Source organism: Macrosteles quadrilineatus, unplaced genomic scaffold (genome assembly GCF_028750875.1).
Source record: "Macrosteles quadrilineatus isolate MER2022 unplaced genomic scaffold, UCM_ALF_1.0 Scaffold_6__1_contigs__length_79288215, whole genome shotgun sequence".
Taxonomy (NCBI): Eukaryota; Metazoa; Arthropoda; class Insecta; order Hemiptera; family Cicadellidae; genus Macrosteles; species Macrosteles quadrilineatus.
Window position 1 is genome coordinate 43,492,951 of NW_026542599.1, and position 23,715 is coordinate 43,516,665.

General features: G+C 36.4%; 1 protein-coding gene across 1 annotated transcript in view; it reads left to right on the forward strand.

Moving 5' to 3' along the window:
• Positions 1 to 388: 388 nt before the first annotated feature.
• LOC128996279 (patj homolog) overlaps positions 389 to 23,715 on the forward strand; it is a 105,236-nt gene continuing 81,909 nt past the window's right edge. Inside the window, exons 1-5 of the mRNA XM_054421491.1 lie at positions 389 to 638; positions 6,892 to 6,960; positions 20,616 to 20,767; positions 21,552 to 21,773; positions 23,166 to 23,285. Coding sequence (XP_054277466.1) covers positions 6,945 to 6,960; positions 20,616 to 20,767; positions 21,552 to 21,773; positions 23,166 to 23,285 — 510 coding nt within the window. The 5' untranslated portion in view covers positions 389 to 638; positions 6,892 to 6,944. The remainder of the gene's footprint in view (positions 639 to 6,891; positions 6,961 to 20,615; positions 20,768 to 21,551; positions 21,774 to 23,165; positions 23,286 to 23,715) is intronic.

Here is a 23,715-nt window from a genome sequence, read left to right on the forward strand (position 1 = left end):
AATGGAAACGTAGAAAAAGTCATAGAACACAACCAAGTAGAAGAAATAGAAATAATGTTTTTTTACACTAAAAAAACAAGATCAGCTTTTTGAAAAAAAGATTTGATACGGTATTTACATAAGATTTTGATTATATCTAACTGTTGTGTAGATTGTGAGTATTTCCATAATCTTTGAGTCGCCTGTAATGCTTCGCAATTGCTCGAATTCGAGCAACAGGTACACTAGTAGTACATATTATTTGCCAAATAGCCATCATTATTTGCGTTTCTCTTTCCTCTATGTCTGTCTACATCTACATTCCCTGAATCCTTGATCTTGGTGATTAGAATTAGAATTCGGTCGGATTGGAATGGAATCGAACGAATCATCACCTACCTGACCTGTCTGTGTGGACCCGTCGTTTCTTGTTTCTTGTCTGTCAATTGAATTAACTTAGTACTGTGTTGTACAACATTTATTTATTTACAGTTTTGGTGTTTATTGTCATACGTTTAGGTATTAGATTTTTATTGTGTTACATAACAACAACATCAGAAATGTTTCCACTGGAGTTTCGTATGAGTGATATCTTTGGTCAACACACGAGAGTTGACTATCCCAACTACCTAGGCCTAGTTAATTAGATGAAGCAGTAGGTAAGAATTACCCCTCCTTTGGTTTTAAAATTGTAGTCCAGCCTATAAGCGCCTAAGTAATTACGTAGGCATATTCTTAATAAATGCATTCCGCTGACACTATGATTGTATAAGTTAAACTTAGTCAAGCTATTTTACTAACCTGAACGCTTTCTAATGTTACTAACAATTTATGTCTAGGCTTAGTTAAAAAGATCTTAGTGTTTTCAAACTGACGGCCTAGGCATAGTCATAGTCGATAAAATTTCAATCTAGGCCTAACCTCCAGGTTAAGTGATGATACTGGTTTATTAAGATTGCAAAGCGGATTAGGATTCATCTAGATTAGCCTGAGTTAGACCAACTTATTAGCTACTGTAACAAGTTGTTGAGTTAGGCTAACATGTTTGCTACCGGTATTAACATGTTAAAAAAATTGCATTACCACCTAGATCGGTGTTAACTAACTTATCGTAAGCTATTCGTAGACGTAAGGTTTTTTGGCATTAATAGGCCTATCTGGCGTCAACTTTAGTTGAATCATTGTCTGAACACACTAACTTGGACCGACGTCAACTGTTGTTGACGCCAACATCCATAGACTACACATGGCTTGTTACAAATGTAGGCCCTACAGTTGAATGTTTGGTTGTTAGTTGTAGTTTGCCTAAGGTCTAATGGAATAACTTAGTCTCTGAAGATGCTGTTGCTGTGGTTTCCATGTACGGGTGATTTTTCCGTAGGCTACAACTGACAGTATTTTTTATCCAGGTCTCTAGGCTAGGCGTTTTTGTTAGTTTACCCAGTCCTCCAAGTAAGTTGGTAGCCTATACCTACGTGTGTTTATTAATCAAATTTTTGTTTGTTTTAATTTAAGTTAACCCTCCGAGTGTTAAGCGTCGCGTAATCGACGCACAACACACCCGCCGTGGTGTTATGCGTCGCTTTTGCGACACACAAACATCGTTTACGGCGAATGCTCTGGGCTGATTGAATCAGATTAAACTGGATCGAGATTGGTATCGTTGTTTTCGGCAGATACTAAGCTTTCTCCTGATGTCTGTTTCTAGACGCTTTTCATTTTAGTTCCGAAAATATTGTAGCAGACAGCTGACGTGCGTATTTGTAAACAGCTTGGTTTAACCTCACACCGATGACTGATGTGTTTTATTACGTTTATCATTGTTTTAGTGTTAAAAATAAAAAGTACCCTAGTGATATACGTGGTGCATTATAAGAAGATTTAAGTTAAATTTTGAAGGGCTGGTTGATGATCCTGAAGAAGTAGGTAGTGATATTGATGTAAATTGTCGGCCAGATTCCTAGCTATGATTAGGCTAAGTTAACTTATGCATTCTAAAAACGCTAAATGTACGAAATCTGTTTTTCACCCATAACTTATATTTATTTGCAAATTTACCTCCTTATATTATTATATTTTTGTAATCCTTATAAAATTTAGAACAAAGTGGCTATATTTTAAAATATTTGTAGCCTAGGCTAATAAATTATAAAAATTTATTGAGCGCAAACATAAATTTTTTTCATTTTTTAAATAATTTTTGAGAAATGTTAACCCCACGATAATTTTTGAACATTTTTTTTGTAATGTTTTAACTTATATATGCCTAGCCTATTACATTGAAGCCCATAATTTCCCAAACAAAATGATTTATAAAACAGTAGGGGTATAGTCTACTTTACATTGTTAGCGAATTTCCCTATAGGGAAGTAGCTATTACCGTAGGTCTCATGGTAAGACCTAAGCCCGGGACCGATTTACTTTTTCATTTTGATGTCCCCAGAGGCCAAAAACACCATTCGTTCAAATTTTTATATATCTATATATATATATATACTAGCTGACCCGGCGAACTTCGTATCGCCTAAGTTATAGGTTTCCCCTAAGACAGACCGATGGAAAGAAAGTACCGTTACGTTTAATTTTCAAGATGATCTCGTTCGCATCGCTCAATCACGTCCTGGTTGAAGTTCGTTCGCTACGCTCACTCACCTTTGGCTTGGAGCTCGTTCGCTACGCTCACTCACCTTTAGGTTGGGGCTCGTTCGCTGCGCACACTTGCCTTCAGGTTAGCTCGTTCGCTACGCTCACTCGCCTCCAGGTTGAGGTTCGTTCGCTACGCTCACTCACCTTTTGGTTTGCAAATTAGCTGTTGTCATAAATGTAAAAGATATAATAGTGCTCCACCCTGTTGGTAATCCTTGTAACTTTAATGCTATTGAACATCATAGAACAGAACCAACTTGTTTAATTGAAACAGCTGAAGATTCATTAATTCCATTTCTCATAAGGTTAACATGGGAAACTCCAGAGCCACTGGGGTGGAGCCCTTTTAAGAATTTCGAAACGCGAAATAGTTTACGTCCGATTCGCATACCTACAGAATTTACACACCAAATTTCATAACGATCGGTGAAGTCGTTCCGGAGGAGTTTGCAGACAAACACTGTGACACGAGAATTTTATATATTAGATATATATATGTCCATCCGCACGATAACTTGAGTAATTTTTGTCCGATTTTGATAAAACTTGGTTTAAAGGTGTAAGGCGGGATAAACTTGAATGAGTTCGCGAACCAGCATGATCGGACTATGGGAACGGGGGTTTATGGGGGGTTTTATGGGGTAAAAATAGGTTTTTCCCATTTTTGGCCCTAAAACACAAAATTTCACAATTTCTTTTCAAACCATTTTGTAGAGCTTAAAAAAACAAATAATTTAGTATATTGAAGCGTTATTATGCGCCTAATTGTTACGGAGAAAATTCAAAAAAATTGTAATTTTAAAATTTCCATGTTATTCTTATGGAGAACAAGTAAACTGTTGTAGTTTGCTTGTTTATGAACATATTTTGATCAAATTTGGAATATACATTAATTTCTTACTAAACCACAGTACCTTTTAATATTTTACATTAAAAAAAACTTTTTTACCCTCCCTGTTGCAGCAAACCTAAGTACTCATTAAACTAATTCTGTTTAAATAGGGAATAAATGTGATATTTTTAAGGAGACATTTTAGTTTAAATCCAATCAGGCAGATGGAAATTCGCTAAGTCTGCAGGTTTGCTGCGGCGGGGGTATTTTAAAGTTTCTAAGATACATTTTAATAAAACCCTGCAACTGCATAAATGGGCGGACATTAATACCATTACTATGGACACTTGGAGCCTTGGAGGGTTAAGTTATGGTAAGTTAGGCCTATATAATGGATAAAGATTGTCAAACTAAGTTGCTACTAAATGGATTAGTAAGTTAACTAGTTAAAAAGTTTTAGCGGTAGGCACGGGCAATATAGGGTCCCGTGGGGGTCCCAAACCATTCTCATAGTCTGACCATGCCGGTTTGCGAGCGTGTTAGATTAAGAACTTGGGTTTAACATAGCCTACTCGTTTGTTGCTAAATTTAATCCAAAATTGGACAATTTTTCACACACCCAAGCATATTAGGGCGATTCTCGGTGTGTTGCACGGGACATTCAGACAACACTTTTTTATATAAATCAATAAAAATGACTTAAAAGTCTGCTATTGATGTTTGGAGTACTAGATTTATGGTCATAGATTGTATAAGTATAGATGAATAAGTTTCATAACTTTTACTTTTTTTGAAGCAATGGTATTAGAAGCGTGTTGCACGGGACTCGTACGAAGAGCGACATTCACTTACTTGCTTGTCTACAATTATTTCTGTGAATTCTGAGATAATTTGTTATTGTTAATTTGATGTAGATATTCTCGATGGATTTACTTAACTAATAATGTTTTATAATGGGATTTTTATAAATGGGTTACTGACTTTTTAATCATATTTGATAGGCATGTCGTGTGTTGCACGGGACGTGTTGCACGGGACACAAACGTTCTTGGGTGATTATGATAGGGATAATAATAATAAAAAAGAAAATTTATGAACATTTAGGTTTAAATTTGTATGTTGTAACAGGGGAAAAACATTTAAACTGAGATTTTATTCCATTTTTCTTGAAAAAAGTTATTTATATGGGGTACTCCTAGGTACAACGTGTTTTTATTTAGAAATTTCTTATTAAATGTTTTCTCTCTTCAATTAAGTTTGATACAAGTGACACACATAAATTATTAAGTTTATATATATTTAATGACATGATCAAAATGGCAAATTATAATTTAATTACCGTATACTGTTTTACTCTTTGCCTGAAAATGGCGGGAAAGTGGCTGAGAAGTTCCTGATATGTGGGATGATGTTGAAGAAGTCATATTATGGACTAATGGACCCTCGAGTAAGAACAGATATATGGTATATTTGGGACAACAACTAAGCCTCCAGTTTAAGGAACCATTTACGTGGAAGTATTTTGCTACTTCCCATGGAAAGGGAATAGTTGACGGGGTAGGATTGAGAATAAAATCAATTGTTAGAACTTCTGTCATACATATGTAAAAAAAAGATGCTCCAATAGTCCAAAATGCTAAAGATGTAGCAAAAAAGCTAATGAAAACACAAAAATCCATTTGATATTAGATTCTGAGATTCTCAGAGATGATTCAGTCTGGAGTTGTGCACTGCAACGGAAGAACCTTTACAAAAATAGCTATGAACAGAAAGCAGAGCAATCACATGCTAGAGGTAATAGGAATACATTTTTCGTTTGGTTTTTAGTGATTCTGTGAGTGAACAACGTAATGAATGGTCACAAATGATAATTTTTCCGAGGAAGACTTAAATTATGAATTGCCGGAAACTCAAGGAAATCAAGTGAAAACTAATGTTGAAGTTGACAATTTAAAGAATGGAACATTTTTATTAGCAGAATTTAAAGGCACACAGAAAGATAACAGTTACAGATACTTGTGTGTAGCTGAAAGTGAAGTTGAAGAAGATGGAGAAGTGAGAGTGATGTGTCTTTAAAAGTGTATGGACAGTACGAGGAAGAAATTTATTCCAGATGAGATTAACAAGTCTTATATTGGATTTGAACAGATATTAAAGCTTTTTGACACCCCACAATTAAAATTCAAGGGAGAGCGCATAGTTTATGAATTTCCACAACCCATAGACATTTTTGAGAAAGCACAATTTTTTCTAGACATTTTTTCTAAGTTGTCTTACAACAAGGAATTTTTCTCAAAAAAGTTTTACAATTCTGCAATTTAATTTTGATAAGAAATCTTATAGTCCTGTGTTAATAAATATGCAACTATTGTCTCTATTAAAAATTTAATTAAAAAGAAAATAAGTGGTATCTATTCATAACCACCACTTCAGTTTAATTTTCCCGTGCAACACGTGTTGCACGGGACACTTTTTAAATGTATTATAAAACAAAAAATAAAGTACATAAAAAATAGTTATGTAATTACATTGTTGCCTTCATTTTATATTTCATCTTTATTGCTTTGAAGTTGTAATAAATAATATAAATTAGTTTGGGATTTAAAACAAAAATCTCACCTTTTGTGTGTTGCACGGGACAAGCAAACATGGATTGGAAATTTAACAATATCTCAAAATCTATTTAATATTTCTTTTTTCTTTTACAAAGGTTTAACAAATTATATTTTCAATTATTTACTAATATAAGTTGTTTCAATTTATTGACTCATCTAACCATAAACATTTTTATTTAAAATTCTGGAAAAAAGTACCATTTGACTGTAATAGAACTTACCCAAGTTTGAAGCTTCATTTCATGAAAAATAATTTTTAATTTTAATTTTAAAGACTGGTTAAGGGAGATTTTATTATTGTTTTATATAAAAAACAATGTTTGAACCAGTTTTAATCAATTCTTAAAAATAACAAAGCAGGACCACTTCCCAGAGAATCACCCATTACCCCTAATCTTCGGAAGAGTCACATACTAACTTAGGTACTCAGTTCAACACCATAGCCTCAGGCTAACTTATAGGCCTAATGACAACTGGGGGAGGGGGGGGGGCTTCAAATTACGGGCTTCATTTCCAGCCTATGTACATACTTGTGTGATATTTGTTATTCCTTGGTTTCTGAATATGTTACGTATAAAAGAGTAACAAATACATAGCCACATTTGACTTCCACTGCAACCTTGAGAGTCAAGTTTATAACTTTTATGATCGGGCTTTTGTTTGACCAACTAGTATCATTAGTGTGGTAGGCATAGACGGCGTTGTTCCTTCTGGGAGGTGACAGCCATTATATAGATTGAGATTATTATATTCCATCTTGGTCGGCCAAATAGGCCTAGTTATATTAAGTAAGCTAATATTGTAACTTTCTTGTTTCAGGCTGTATGACTAACTTACATTTATCAAGGGAACCTTAAGATCTCTATATCAAGATGCCTTTGAGTGCAGGTAAAAACAATGTTTTTATACTTAACTTATTTATTGATAACTAGGTGGCGTTCGCAGAAGCATCCACAAAATTGAGCGGAGTCATCAAGGGTTTATATTATATTGTTTTGGTCATACTGCAGTAATACCAGTCGTTTTTAATGCATGCGTTGAGGGTCTAAAGTAGCAATTTTAGTCTTTAGGAAGTAAAAAAGTTTTTATCCTCTATGGAGTAAAAATAGTTTTTATCCTCTATGGAGTAAAAATCAGCTGTTGGCAACTCAGTTTGTAAATTTCTATTATAAACGATTGAATGTATCGAAATATGTATCGATTCGTGCTTCGAAATTATTTTAACCTACAGTTTACAGTCTCTTCCCATAGCGTTTTAGCTTTGCAGAACATTAATCCATTCCCACACTCAACACGCTCACCTTTACTACTTCCTTCACCACCCCTACGTCGTGGACCTATTTCCCTCTCTTCCCATAACATTTTAGGATTGCAGATATATTAATGTAATTGCCAAAGACAGTTCCCACACTCTGCGCTGCAAGCCTTACTACTTCCTTCACCATTTCCTACGTCATAGACTTGTTTCCTTCCTTTCTCATAGCATTTTTGGATTAAAGATTCATCAATCTAACTGCCACAGACGATATTCACACTATGCTCATACTTTACTACTTTCTAAGCCTTTTTCTACATCGTGGACCTGTTTTCATCACTTTCCATAGCAATTTAGTATTTTAGATACGTTAATCTAATTGCAACAAACATTCCCCACACTCCGCACTGCTAGCCTTTACTACTTCTTTTACCATTTTCTATGTCGTGGGGATGCTTCCATCCCTTCTCATAGCATTTCAGCATTGCAGATACATTAATTTAACTGCTACAAACGGTTTCCATTTCCCACACTCCACATTGCTCACCTTACAAATTCCTTCACCACTTCATACGTCTCGGACCTTTTCTCTTCCTTCCCATAGCATTTTATGAATGCAGATACCTTAATCTAATAGTCATAAACAGTTCCTATACTCCGGACAATGTGCCTTTACTACTTCCTTCATCACTTCCTACGTCGCGGACCCGTTATCCTCTTTTCCCATAGCATTTTAGGATTGCAGATATCTTCATCTAATCGTCATAAACAGCTCCCACACTCCGGACTGCTCGTCTTTACTACTTCCTTCACCACTTCCTACATCGTGGACCTGTTTTCCTCCCTTCCCACAGCATTTTATGATTGCAGATACCTTAATCTAATCGTCATAAACAGTTCCCACACTCCGGACTGCTCGCCTTTACTACTTCCTTCGCCACTTCCTACGCCACGGACCTTTTCCTAACCCTTTCCATAGCATTTTATGATTGCAGATACCTTAATCTTATCGTCATAAGCAGTTCCCAGACTCTGGACAGCCCGCCTTGACTACTTCCTTCACCACTTCCTACGTGACAGACATGTTTCCCTCCCTTCCCAGAGTCATCATAGGATTGCAAATACCTTAATATAATGGTCATAAACAGTTCCCACACTCCGGACAGCTTGCCTTGACTAATTCATTCATCACTTCCTACGTCGCGGACCCGTAATCCTCCCTTCCCATAGCATTTTATGATTGCAGATATCTTAATCTAATCGTCATAAACAGTTCCCATACTCCGGACTGCTCGCCTTTACTACTCTCTTCACCACTTCCTACGTGACGGACATGTTTCCCTCCCTTACCATAGCATCATAGGATTGCAACTACCTATTACCTTATTATCTTATTTACTATAATGGTCATAAGCAGTTCTCACACTCCGGACAGCTTGCCTTGGCTACTTCCTTCATCACTGCCTACGTCGCGGACCCGTTTTCCTCCCTTCCTATACCATTTTATGATTGCAGATACCTTAATCCTTAATCTAATCGTCATAAACAGTTCCAACACTCCGGACTGCTCGCCTTTACTACTTCCTTCATCACTTCCTACGTCGCGGACCCGTTTTCCTCCCTTCCCATAGCATTTTATGATTGCAGAAACCTTAATCTAATTGTCATAAACAGTTCTCACACTCCGGACAGCTTGCCTTGACTACTTCCTTCATCACTTCCTACGTCGCGGACCCGTTATCCTCCCTTCCCATGTAGCTTTTATGATTGCAGATATCTTCATCTAATAATCGTCATAAACAGTTCCAACACTCCGGACTGCTCGCATTTACTACTTCCTTCGCCACGAAACTGTTTCCCTCCCTTCCCATAGCATTTTATGATTGCAGATATCTTCATCTAATCGTCATAAACAGTTCCAACACTCCGGACTGCTCGCCTTTACTACTTCCTTCGCCACTTCCTACGCCACGGAACTGTTTCCTTCCCTTCCCATAGCATCATAGGATTGCAAATACCTTAATATAATGTCATAAGCAGTTCCCACACTCTGGACAGCTTGCCTTCACTACTTCCTTCATCACTTCCTACGTCGCGGACCCGTTTTCCCCCCTTCCCTTATAATTTTTGGAATGCAGATACCTAAATCTAATCGTCATAAACAGTTTGCACACTCCAGACTGCTCACTTTAGTACTTCATTCACCACTTTCTACGTCGCGGATCCGTTTTCCTCCCTTCCCATAGAATTTTAGGAATGCAGATACCTAAATCTAATCGCCATAAACAGTTTCCACACTCCAGACTGTTCACCTTTAGTACTTCCTTTAACACTTCCTACGTCGCGGACCCGTTTTCCTCCCTTCCCTTATAATTTTTGGAATGCAGATACCTAAATCTAATCGTCATAAACAGTTTGCACACTCCAGACTGCTCACCTTTACTACTTCCTTCACCACTTCCTACGTCACGGACCTCAAGTTAGTGTCGTCATTTGATTATTTTATGATCCAAACCACCGTTTATGTTCTAACTAGCTGTACCCGCGGGCTTTGCCCCGTTTAACTTCATAAGTGAGCTCGTTCGCATAGCTCAATCAGGTCCTGGTTGAAGTTCGTTCGCTACGCTCACTCACCTTTAGGTTGGAGTTCGTTCGCTGCGCTCACTTGCCTTCAGGTTAGCTCGTTCGCTACGCTAACTCGCCTCCAGGTTGAAGTTCGTTCGCTACGCTCACTCACCTTTTCATTAGCTGTTGTCATAAATATAAAAGAAATAATAGTGCTGCACCCTGTTGGTAATCCTTGTAACTTTAATGCTATATTGAACATCATAGAACAGAACCAACTTGTTTAATTGAAACAGCTGTTAAGATTCATTAATTCCATTTAAATATGAGAACTCATAAGGTTAACATGGGAAACTCCAGAGCCACTGGGGCGGAGCCCTTGAGTCCGATCAGAATAAAAACAGCTTAGTTTTCCTATTTAATGCATAAATAATCAGTGTACCAAATTTCAGCCTCCTAGGTAAATGGGAAGTAAGAGAAATAGTGATGAGTGAGTGAGTGAGTCAGTCAGTCAGTGAGGGCTTTGCCTTTTATATATTTAGATATCTGTGGAATAATGCTATCAGCTATTTATTTATCTACTGCATTTAAAAGTCAACAGCTGATCATATGTCTTTGTTTATGTGTCAAATACTGTTTCCATTAGGATTACATTGACGTCATCAAGATGGCGCCTACTAGATGTGGCTTGGCTGATTGCAAAAGAAATATTACGAAGAACAGTAAATGTATCAAGTGTTTTGGATATTGTCTGTCGTGGTTTCACATTTCGTGTGCCGGTCTATCAAACGAAGAGTTAAATATTTTTAAGGAGTTAGGAGATAAGGCTTTTTTCAAGTGTGAAACGTGCCGGTCGTCATCCGCAACGATGCCGCCACCGTCGTCTGCTCCCTGCTCAGCAAGTTCTGTGAAAAATGACGTCGAATGTGATGTACCATATTCTGATGACTCATTTCAATCTCTCTCGGATAAAGTGTGCAATTTAATTATCACGCAAAACAAGATGAGTGAGCAAATTATGTTTTTACTCAGTGAAAATGACAAGCTGAAGAACGGACTGAAACACCAGTCTGAAATCATTGGTGATATCGTTTTTGACAAGTCTACTAATAACACGTATGCTAGCAAACTAAAATCACAGAATTTAAAGAGAGGTGAGGGTAGTATTCAAAATCTAACTTCCTTAAATTGTAATCTTATCGATAAGGATATTCTTAAACCTAACCCTAGTATGCTTGACAGTAATGAAAATGTCAACAACAACAACAACAACGTTGAACAGACAGCTAGTGACAAATCTGTTGTTAGTGGTCATAGAGTAAAAGAGTCGACTATGACGAGCTCGTTGCTTCGAAACCCAGAAGGCCGACCGGCTACATCCAAGTCTGAATCTGCAGCAGCGGAGTCAAATAGGAGTGAGATGGCAGCTGAATCCGATTCGTTCCAGACAGTCTCCTATCGGAAGCGAAATATGCGTCGTGACTTTCAACAACATCAACAGAAGAGTCAGAATAATGGAGGCCGTGGCGTTGGGAATGTCAGTTACAGACAAAATCAAAACAATAACAAACCTAAATTTATTACTGGAAGTTTAAGTGCAGCTGATGGCGATAGGCTTAAAACTGCCGAAAAGAAGTCGTTCCTGTTTGTATCTAGGCTATCACCGGACACTGACTCTAAGGATTTGGAATCTTTCCTATTAGAAAAATTTAGCAATGAATCGTTTAAAGTAGAATCACTAAATTCTAAGTACCCGGAGGAATACTGTTCATTTAAAGTCACCATTCCTTCCAGGATTGACGAAGTAGTGTATAAACCTGACTTCTGTCCGAAGGGAGTGTTTGTGAACAGGTTTGTTGTCAAGAAATCTTTAAACTTACAGGACAAACGAGTTGTACCTCCAATGTGACTGACTTTGAAAACCAGGTAAGCACTGACGTAGCCAACCCTTGTGCACATATAATTGACGTAGGCCTAGGCCTAAACAATTTTAACTTCAATACCTTGCTATGGAACTGCCGTAATCTTTGTGACAAGGTCAACTTCGTTGAAATATTTACTAATGACGAAAACAGTGATGTTGTTTTTATTACTGAACATTGGCTTTTGGATTCTGACATAAAATCATTACATCTAGAAAACTTTACACTATGTTCAAGCTTTAGTAGGCCTCGGTTAGAAAGAGGAGGTTCAGCAATATTTATTAGGGACAACAATGCTATTAATTGGTCTCCTGCGCCTATTATTACCAGTTTAGCCTTGGTAAATGTTTTTGAAATTAGTGCTCTCTTCCTAGACAATCCGAAGATTTTATTGGTGTGCATTTATCGAATTCCAGACAAAGACAATACTGAGTTATTCTTGCTCAAATTCGAAGAACTTTTAACTGTAACAGCATCCTTGGAATGTGATGTTCTTATAGCTGGTGACTTCAACATCGATGTTAAAGATAACGTGTCTCACGTCTGTCAAGATTTTTGTAACTTAATTACAAGTTTTGGGCTCAACATTATGCTAAGAGACGAAGTAACTCGACCCAGCCTTTTAAATATGCTTGATGGTTCGTGCATTGACAATTATGTAACCAATTTGCATCCCTCGAGGTGGAAGGCTACAGTTATTCCGACTACGGCGTCTGATCACTACATCGTAAGTTCGTCTATGTGTTTGGACTTGGCTCCTGCTTCCACACAGTCACATCCTCCGAGGTCCATGGGTGCGTCACAGTCCAGGCGCAGGGTGTCAGACATTAACGCTGGTGTTTTTTGTAATCATATCAAGGATACAAACTGGAATGAAATCTACAGCGCAGATGATGTAAATACTAAGATATTGTTATTTCTTAATCTAGTCATTATTTTTGTAAATTGTTGTTTTCCTTACGTTAGGCCTAGATCTGCTAAACCACGCAAACACATTGGTAATTGGTATACTGGTGAACTTAGGAAGTTAAAAGAAGAATGTTTGAATTATTTTTATCTAAGTAAAGATACTGGTTGTGAAGCTTTTAAGGTTAGGTACAAGTTATTAACTAAGATCTATAATAAGAAAGTAAAGGAAGCTAAGTTATTGTTCAATAACTCATGTATTTCTAATGCCTGCAACAAGCCCAGGGTAATGTGGAATATTATTAGAAAAAATATCTCAACAAATGAGCGCCCAGTTGTTATATTACCAGATGTTGATTCACCTTTAAACTCAGAAAATTTTAACTCTTTTTTTGTAAGTAGTATTAATGATATTGTTGATAACATTCCTGTTAGTTTAACCAGTGCCGATGAGTATATGTCTAGTGTTTCTTTGTGTAATGTTAAATTTGAATTTTGTGAGGTATCAGTAGAATGTGTACATAAAGCTATTTTGTCTTTAAGCAGCAGCAGCAGTCTTGATATTTTTGGTTTAAGTTCTCAGATTCTAAAGTTTGGTAGTGATTATTTATGTGAAGTCATTGCACACATCATTAACTCCTGTATTACGGGAAAAACTTTCCCAGACAAACTTAAAATTTCTAAGATAGTTCCAATATTTAAAAAAGGTAATAGATTGGATGTTAGCAATTATAGGCCTGTGGCCTTGGTGCCCACTCTGTCGAAGGTCATTGAGAGAGTGCTTTCATGGCAAATAGTTAACTTTCTGGATTCAAACGGTTTGCTTTCGTGTGCGCAATTTGGTTTCCGCAAGCACCGATCCACTACGGAGGCGGTCTTAAATTACATTCAGGACACTCTAGAGGCCATGGAAAGAAAACAAGGTGTTTGCTCAAAATTTTTTGATCTCTCAAGGGCCTTCAACACTGTGTCTCGCAGTGTTTTGCTAGGCAAACTAAAGTCATTTGGTTTTTGTGATAATGCCGTGTCTTTGATTGAGTCATATCTGAGCAACAGATTCCAGGCTGTTTATTTCCAGGATTCACTGTCAGAGCTTAAACACATTCCCCACGGAGTGCCACAAGGGTCCATTTTAGGCCCCCTACTCTTCATTATTTATGTTAATGACTTACCTTTTAATGTCCAAAGTAATGATGTTTCATGTTTTATGTATGCAGACGACGTGTGTTTGAATATCAAGTCTACTAAGTGTATGCAGGACAGTGTAATTTCTGAGTCTGTTAAAACAATGTCCGACTGGTGTAAGGCCAATAAGCTGTCTCTTAACGTAAACAAAACTCAAAATCTGGAAATGACCAATGGTAACTCTAAGAATTCTCAAACTCCAGTCAAATTCTTAGGTGTGATGATACAGAGCAACCTAAAATGGTTTTCCCATATTGATTTTATCGCTCCAAAACTCTCCAAAGGAATTTTTATTTTAAGAAATTTAAAATCAATTGTTTTTCCAGATGTATTGTTAACTGTGTATTTTAGTTATGTTCATTGTCATTTAGTATATAGTGCCATTCTCTGGGCTAATTGTAGCCATGCCAACATCTTGTTTGTTTTACAAAAAAGAGCCATTAGACTGTTAAGTAATGCTCCCCCACGTAGTCATTGTAAGCCTATATTTAAGAAATTGTCTGTGATGCCCTTAACCTGTATTTATATTTTTCAATGTCTGTTATATGTTAAAAACAACTGTGATATTTTACTTTGTAATAAGGATGTGCACAAGTATGCCACAAGGAATTGTAATAATTTAAGAATAGATCAGTGCCTTTATGCCACCACTCAAGCTAGCTTCAAATATACCGCTACCAAATTGTACAACAAGTTACCAGTTAAAGTTAAAAAGTTACCATTAAATGTTTTTAAAGTAGCCATCAAGAGAATTCTTCTAAAAAACTGTTTTTATAAAATAGAAGATTATTTTGCCTCAACCTTAGATTAGTTTTAAGTTGTATTATATTGTTGACGCAGCCTATACACTATTGTACTTTTCACAATTTGTGTCTATGGAATAAAGATGATTTGATTTGATTTGATTTGATTTGAAACTTTGAGACCCAGTGGGGCGGATTCCTGAGAGTTATTTTTAACGCCATATAGATGTTGTCACTCACCGATATGGTCTTTATGACCATCCAAAATTTGAAAACGATCGATTCAGCCGTCTAGGAGGAGTTTGCGTATTACGAAATGCATAAAAGTCGACGTATAAGAGCTTCGCTCACTTCGCTCGCTCCGCTCAATTAAAATTTATTATTGTCCAGTTAAGTTACTAAGAGCTGTGATGTTATGGGGTTATATAAAAAGACTTTTTGTCTTGGACCGAAGGGCAAATAACTAGTGAACTTTATATGGGCTGTACAGATAGGTCTAGTCTTTGCTATGACGTATGTTGCAGCAAAGTACCGGTACTTCAACACTAGGTGAGCAAAATTCAGTAAAGCTAGAATATATAGTGGGCATTTGTATGCCGAACTAAGTTTATCTTTAAAAAACATATTCGTGGCCGATTTAGGTTTAATATGCCTTTTTGCCTCTTTAATTGGTTTTAGTGGAGTTATGGTACTTCTGTTAAGCCAGTTTGGGCTTATAGATAAAAAGAATTAAATATAGACTTGTCAGCCGTGCTGCGGTTACCATAGGTTCTGGCGCACACCGTTGGGAGCGCTGTGTAGTTACGTAGTGTGTACGCTGTAACTACATGGCGCTAAGAGCGGTGTGTGCCAGAACCTGTGGTAACCACAGCACGGCTGACGGTCAACGCCTAAATATTTAATTCTTTTTGTCTGTGCTTAGGCCTATCTAGGCCTACTACATAGGCTACTATTATTAACTAATACTTTTGTATTTGATTAAAATAAAGTAATTTAATATTTTAATTCGTAAATAAACTAATTATTATTTATTTTAGTAGGTAAATCAACCTTCTATATATTAATTACGTTAGGCGATTCTTTGCCTCAAAATTGCGGGCGACTGGGATGTCATAGAATACCGGGAGGGGGTTGAAATTAAAGGTCTCTATCCCGTGATGGCGGAAAAAATAGTGGAATTCCCAAAATTTTAACAGAAATTTAGATATACCGGTAACGTAAAATGTTCTCCTTAAGAATAGCATTTGAAGCTATTTACTGCTGATTTTTGTTTACTTCAATAGACCTACAGCTGATTGTGATTCATCACTAAGCCAGTAAGCAATATATTACATTTGGATTAGGACCACTGGACCACTCATTTGCCAGTCAATTTTACAATGTAACTCTTTACTGTATAAAACCAGAGATAACATTACCCAAAATAATTAAGAATTTTTCGTTACGTCTTACCTAGTTGAAATCAATTGTTTTAATGTACAATTTGCTAACTTGTGTATTTTTAAGTAAATTAGTTAAGCGTATGATAAGTAGTAGAATCATAGGAGATTGCCCAAATCAAAGATTAAATATGCTACGCAAAATAGATATTGCAGCCAAGCCATTTTTGTGATATCAATTTCCATGCGAAGCCTAGCGAATGTCTTCACAACCTAAGACTTCATTGCCGACATGACCAGCTGTTATTTACGTATTTTTTGTTTTTGTTTATTGTTATGGTTAACCTTTATTTGTGATTGTTTGCTTATGGAAGTAACAGGAGGTTTATTAGAAGATGGATTAGCAAGAGTGAAGAAGTGTTATTAATATGTTTAGTGAATTACAATTGTATTATGATGGGGATATTTTCATGGACAATACCAAGTATTAAGCCGAGTGTATGATAAATGGCAAACACGGCAATCAAAAAACGGAAAGGCCTTCCCGAATCCCGACACTGCTTTAGATTCACGTTTAGTGTGTGAACTGCATTTTGAACCTAACTGCTTTATAAATAATATGAGAAGTAAAAAGAAAGCTGTACCAACATGACTAGTTATGTACTAACAAACTATGGATGTACACCAAGTTGTCACTCAGGAGTGTGCACTCAGTACTGCCTCTACAGACGATCACCACTGTCTCGCGGCAGCCCCTTCATCACATAGCAATAAATTCACCAGTATTTCTACTGTCAATGTCTCATTATCTTTAGAGTCTGCCTAAAAACAGTTATGATAGAGTTCCGAAATATATTATTAACTACCGTCATCATACTATTATGCAATAATTTGTAATTTATTGTCAATTGAAAATAGACATACGTTGAACGTTGTGGTTTAAGTGTTTATCAACGAAGACCACCACTAAGAGGGAAATAAAATATCCTAGGTTATATATTTATGGGGTTCAATTTTGGAGAGGGGTGGTAAACCTGAAAACCTGGCTACGCCAATACAATGGCTTAATTTTGATTCAGGAACTTATCATGAATAGCTATACTGGGAAGGCGAACGAAATGTCTGTTGTAAAATGTAGTTACAGGCTTCCGGTACAAAGTATTCGACCTATTGTTTAATATAATGTTTAAAACAGGCCATACCAGTACATTGGGATGTCGGGTCCCTCGGGTTAGTTCACTTTCGTGTGATTGCGAGAGTGTGACTGACCTCCAATTTCCAACCTAAATATCGTTTTTACGTGGTAAAGATAACCTCTTTAATTATTTATGTACAACTAAGGTTCCGCTGTTGTTAAAACTATGTGTTCTTTAATTTATTTTATATCGTTCGTTAGTTGAAAGATTTGTTATATAAAACAATCCAAATCTAAAATCTATATTTTATATCTTATGCTCAACGTTTTCTTCAAAGCTCAGTTGCAAACGGCACTTACAAAACACCCATAATGTGACGAGATAATACGTAGTTAGAAAACAAATGCCGATCTGTGTAGATAAATGTTCTTCCTACAAACTATGTGTATATTGCTATTTTTAAAAAGGTCGTCGAGTAGCCAGTGAATAGTTAGGTAGTAGTTGACTTTAACCATACATTCCTCATCGTGAGTTAGTAGCAAGATATTGCGTGAGTCTAGAAATCCGGAAGCAAACTTTGTGGATAAAAATTCCGAAAACAGAAAAGTCGACGAACTCACAAATAGTCACTAATTATTAAAACTTGAAAGATTTATAAATATCTAAATTGTTTAGGGTTCTCTAAACAATTTAAGGTTTAGGGGTGTACGTTAAAATTTGATGCAGAAAAACTAGTATAACATTGTAAGCTTATTCTATCACTGTGACTGAAATTTTTGAAGATTTTTATTAATTCATGTTTATATCAGTACACCTTTAGTATCCTTTAGCTCTTTGTTACGTGGTCACTTTAATTTAAAATTAAATAACTGCCATTTTTGTAAAAAGATAAAGTTATATGGTACATTAATGACAGCCTGTGCGCTTTCAAACTAGAGATACGGTGACGACGCGTTGCGTACAGGCAAGTTAATCCCGAGCACGCGAACATTACCGAACTCACCCGAACTTGAATGGTAATGCAGATCGAGACTTGACACAGCGCCTCTGTTGAGGGACCACCCAACTACGAGAAGGTGGCCCCATCCAAAAACGACTTGGCACAAAATTGCCGTAAGGTGCAATATCTATTTTGCGTAGCATATGTAATCTTTGCTCAAATCAAAAGAAATTAAACTTAGAATGTCTGAAAAAATAATGATGTTTTTTCTTCTAATTTGAAGGTTATTGTTGAGTTGAAGGAATGTCTAAAACCTGAAATAACCCCATTTACTAAATAATAAACGATTAAAGAATAAATAGAAAACTTTTGCTTTGTTTTGATTTCAAAACATAGGTTACCTATGTTAAAGATTTATTCCACACTTTTTTGTATCTTTACTATCATTTTTTAATTTAAGATTTATTATAGTTTTTAAAATCAATATTTTGTATGAAGTCGAACAACCTCAACGGCCATTCTTAGAAAACAATGTGGGAATAAAGATGAAGTAAGTTAGGTTTGTACAGCCAATATATTTGTTCATTAAGGAAGTAGGCCTACCATGACAAGTTCCAATTGGCAGAAAAACAATATTGTTTGGAGGAGATTTAAACCAGGTACTGCCTGTTGCTCCGAGCAAAAAAGGTTCAAATAATATATCCTAGCATCACGGTGGTAAAGGGAGCATCCGCAATAGTAAAACCTAGAGATAGTTTCCGTTTATTAAAAAATAACCAAAAATATTCATTTTGAAGATGCTGATGAAAAGTAATTTTGTGATTGGTTTCGATTACTGGGTAATGGAACCCTAACCAGTCGCAAAATAGGAAGGAGACAGCAATGATTGGGCCTTTTTTTATGGAATATATAAAGGCAATATCATCTTTAGGAGGAATACCACCACATAATCTTACAATAGATTAATAGTAGTTTTTTTTTTATGTTGATCAGAAACATCTAGCGTTAAGTTTGGTCAATGGGATGCCTTTATTTTAAAATTTTTTTCAAACATTTTCAAAAGGAGCATAAATTTTACTAGCGTAGAGTCTTTCTTACGTTTGCTTATTGCAGTTATACTCTTGCTTTGTGATTATAATAGGAGATAACACAGTTTAAGGAAATTTGGTTCTTTAAATTTCAGAACCGGTAGCCTATGTTATAGTATAGATAGAACACATCTACCGTAGCCACAATGTTTTACAACTGCGCCTAAAGGTATAAAAAAATGTAAAGTTCTTATTGTCTGTCTCAGCTTTTTTTTTTTTTGCTGCTTGGTACAAATTAGCTGTTGTCATAAATGCAAAAAAAATAATAGTGCTGGACCCTGTTGGTAAACCTTAAGCCCCGTTTACACGACCCGTTCCCGACTGCCCTTTCCCGTTCCTGGTCCCGACCGCCCTGTCACCTGGTCGACAGAGCGTTGTGTTTACACGACCTGTTCTCTGCGTCCGATCTGAGCTCAGTGTGTTGCTTTCCTTCCTTGGAGACTCACGTAATAAGTTAATTAGATTTAAAAAGTTGTTTTTGGAAGTTTTTTCAAGTGTAAATACCAAACTTGAGAAGTGTCCCACAACAATTTGTAAGTTTTGTACACTTTGATAATTTCCTTCAAAACGTCTTTTTCCTTCTGTGGAGTAGATTCCGTCATCTCAAAACCACGAATAAAACTTAAAGAAACAAGTCAGACTCTCATATCAAGGTTGGACTGAGAGAATTGCCTGGAGCTATCCCCACCCTTCCACCCTAAATCCGATGGAAATCCTTCCCAACCTCCCTACCCGATCGCCAGCCAAATCGTGACCAGTAGCACGCGTTTACACAATCCGATTTCAGGGCCGACATTAATCGGGCCCGATTTAGGGTCCCTAAATCGGGTCGTGTTAACAGGTGACCCAATTCTTTTTTCTTGTCTTACTAATCTTATCAATTTGTAAGTTTGTTTGTTTGTTTGTTTGAAGTTCAATCACACATATAAATACTGGTCGGATTGGGCTGAAATTTGGTAAGATGATAGCGGATGACTGGGTCAGGGTGCTAATTTAGCGGTGTTGACCAAGAACTAGTGTTATCTCAACACCTTTTGTTTGCCTTTTCATATTTGACGGCAATTTCCAATCTGTATTTCAGGGAAGCCTTTTTATCATCATTAACCAAAAGACCCAAACTACCTTAGTAAGCCAATATTTATTCACAAACATGTTTGCTGCCTTTATCAGAGTTAATTTCTGAAGTAATTCAAATTATTTATTAAAAATTACATTAACAAAAGCAAACAAAGACAAACAACAAACTGTTTTTTACACAAAAGATATGTTGTACGGGGATATCAATCCTTACACATAGATAATTTGATTCAGAGTTTGTTTAAATATTACAATAACTTGTTTTGCATTTGAGCTTTTTAGGGACTTATGTCCCTACAAGCCACTAGTTTAATATTAATTAACTTGACTATTTGATATTTCCGCAGACATATCAAGTGCTCTTCAGCTGTTGGAGCACATACAACTCACAATCAACCAAAGTGACGACGTGAAGCTACAAGCTCAGACTGCCGATGACCTCAACTTCCTCATATCATCATTGGAAAATCCAATCCTACGCAGTATTGTTACCTTACAAGTAAGCAATTTTTAACTGTTAAAACTTGCGCTTGCACTGACTGTCGTCTGCTCCTTACACATCTGTCTGCTATGCGCTATGTCACAACAGTAGACAACATCAATTAAGAGCGAAAGGAGTGAAGTGCTCATTGAAAATAGTCAGACCGAAATTTTGCCTAAATGAAATTGCAGCCGCACTCTTCTTTCTCTTTATCTTTAAGCCGATTCTTTGTCTCACTCTTTCTCACTCAGTCAGCTGACTTGGCCGCAAGCTCGCGATAGTCTACCTAACAGCCGCCGCAGGAACTATCCAAAATTCAAATATTCCGAGACTGAATCTTTAACAAAGGTCATTTAGCTTCTTATAGGTTTTGTATTCATTGACAACATAATGCTTACTAGACTTTCCATTGTTCTGTTCTTTACGTGATTTATTGCTGTACAGTGTTTGGCCTTTTTTAAAGTAAATGCTTGAGTTAAGCTGTGATTATAAACATTACAGTTTTTATAACTGAAGCAAGGTAAATGACTCCACATTTTATGATTGCGCCATACTAATTACTGTGTTTTGATTATGTAAAACGTAGGTTATCACATTATGACCATTTTATACTGTACTAGGCAGTTTTTATGGGTTTGTTATAAAATGTTTGTGTCATGTTGCATTAACCGAGGTTTTCAGTTATCTGTTGTCTCCCTTCACCCACATTACACCGGATAATTGAGGTTCTACTGTATACAAATCCTGTTTTAGAAGAGAATATTGTAACAAGTTAACATACTAAATTGGACCATATCGGTAGGATTCGCTGAGTGAGTTGAATGGCCAGCTGCAGCAGCACCCGTCCATTCTTCCCGTAGACTTTGACATCGGGCTGGGCGGAGACCTGATATTGAGTGTACCTCCACCACTGTATGAGGCAGATTATGTCCCCGCCACTACTCCCCGCACTGAGTTTGATGATCAGAGAGTTCCGGTGGCCAAGCTGTCTCAGAGCTCTTCAGGCGACTCACCTTCACCTCAGGTAAGTTTACAGGAGTTTACGTAAGATGCAGAAAAGTTATTGAATTGTCCTCAAGGCCTTGTAAAATACCGTATTATAAACTCCAACTGTGGTGAGAGAGGTTCATCTAAAATAACTGGCAAATAGCTCAAGTGGAAGTTTGATGAAATTAGTTAATTCTTTTTGAGTGAAATATTCTGTCAAGCATTTTGTTGCTTCTCATTTATTGCTCCGTGTCATTTTTATTTTTACTTTTACGCATTTTTACTGCTGCCGTGTCTACTAAGGGTAAATATAGTGAAAAAAAACACAGTTAAATTAGTGAAGTGTCACTCTGGAGCTCTCAGAGATTTCTTTTGAATATCAAGTAAAAGTTAATGTACAATCATCACCAAAATTCAATTATTCACAGACATTAAAAGGGGTTTTTCTCTTTCGTACATAAAGTAGTATGATAATGTCCATAAAATGATTTTAAGGAGATTCAATAGTTTATCTGGTTGAAATTTAAATGTGAGTCGAATCTTCCTATAGTCATGCTTTCCTACTACAGACAATATAGTATTTTACACAACACTTGATTTATAGGATTTGGGAATGGGCACACGGGAGGGACTAAGGCTAAGGTGTAGTGACGTCATTTCTCTAGTGGCTAATGTCTTCTCTTGAGGCAACACGATTACCGTAACGAAACGATGTGATTTCAGCGGCGTTCGTGGCATAGTTGGTAGCGTTTCGGATTGATGTTCAAGAGGTCCCGGGTTCGAATCCCGCTGGCAACACAACTTTTTGTCATCAAATTTTTCATATCAGCAAGTTTGGCTGGTTAGGTTAGGTTATAACAGTTAAATTTTATAATACTAAATTTTAAAATTAATTTTATAATTAATTAAAAATTAAAAGTACTGTAATCATTAATTAGATTTGTATCTTATATAGTTTTTGTTATCATAAGCAAGTCTGGTTGGTTAGGTTATGTTATGACAGTTTAATTTTAAAAATTAAAAATTAATTTAATAATTTTAAAACAATATTTCATAGTTAAAAAGTTAATTTTATAACTAAAATTAAAAAAAAAAAAATTAAATTTTTTCAACTTAGCAGTTCTAGCGGCGAACGCTGACACTACAAGATATGTTAGCCTTAGTCCCTCCCGTGTGCCCCACCGATAGAATTTGAACTTAAATCTATAGTAGAAGCTTTGGATCAACCCTTTTGTTCAATCTCCAAGATAATAGTTTTTAGCACAAAATATCAGTACTGTATTTGTTGAAAAATTCATCGTACAAATGGTTTAAAACTGAAAAAATGTGTTTTCTATGGAGAGATGTCTGGTATGCCTGCCCTCCCTCGAATTGAGTCTTGGTTTATACTCTATATTAGCGATTTTTATAAGACTGTTAATGTCCCCAGATTGTGAGTCCGGCTCCTGAGGACACTAGTCTGCCACCGATCACAACTCCGTCATACGCCCTTGAGTTCCAGAAGGCCATTGAGCAGTCGTCACATGGAAGAGAAGTGCAGACGATAAAGGTGAATAATTATGCCTAACTTTAAATTAAAGGTTGTAATACAGCTGTTGTGTAATACAATTGTTGATTTAGGTTTCTTTTTTAAATTGACAACAGTTTTGAATCTATAGGTTCATTTTAAAGCAGTTTAAAAGTACCTGCCTGATTCGTTTATGTGATTAGTTTATTACTAATCATTTGCTGACTACACCATGTGTCTGCTTTTAGGGAAAATTTGTGTTAAAGCGTTCGCTGCAGTCCACTATTAGTGTACAGGGTGTCTAGTAGTCGGAAAAAACAGGAAAGTCGGGAATTAGTATTGAATTTAAAAATGGTCTTGAAAAGTCGGAAATTTAGTCTTTATTTTGATATCAAAGTCGGGAATTTTCATGATACGGGACAATCATGTGTCCATGTACGATGATGATGTCTACACGGCCACAAAACATGTT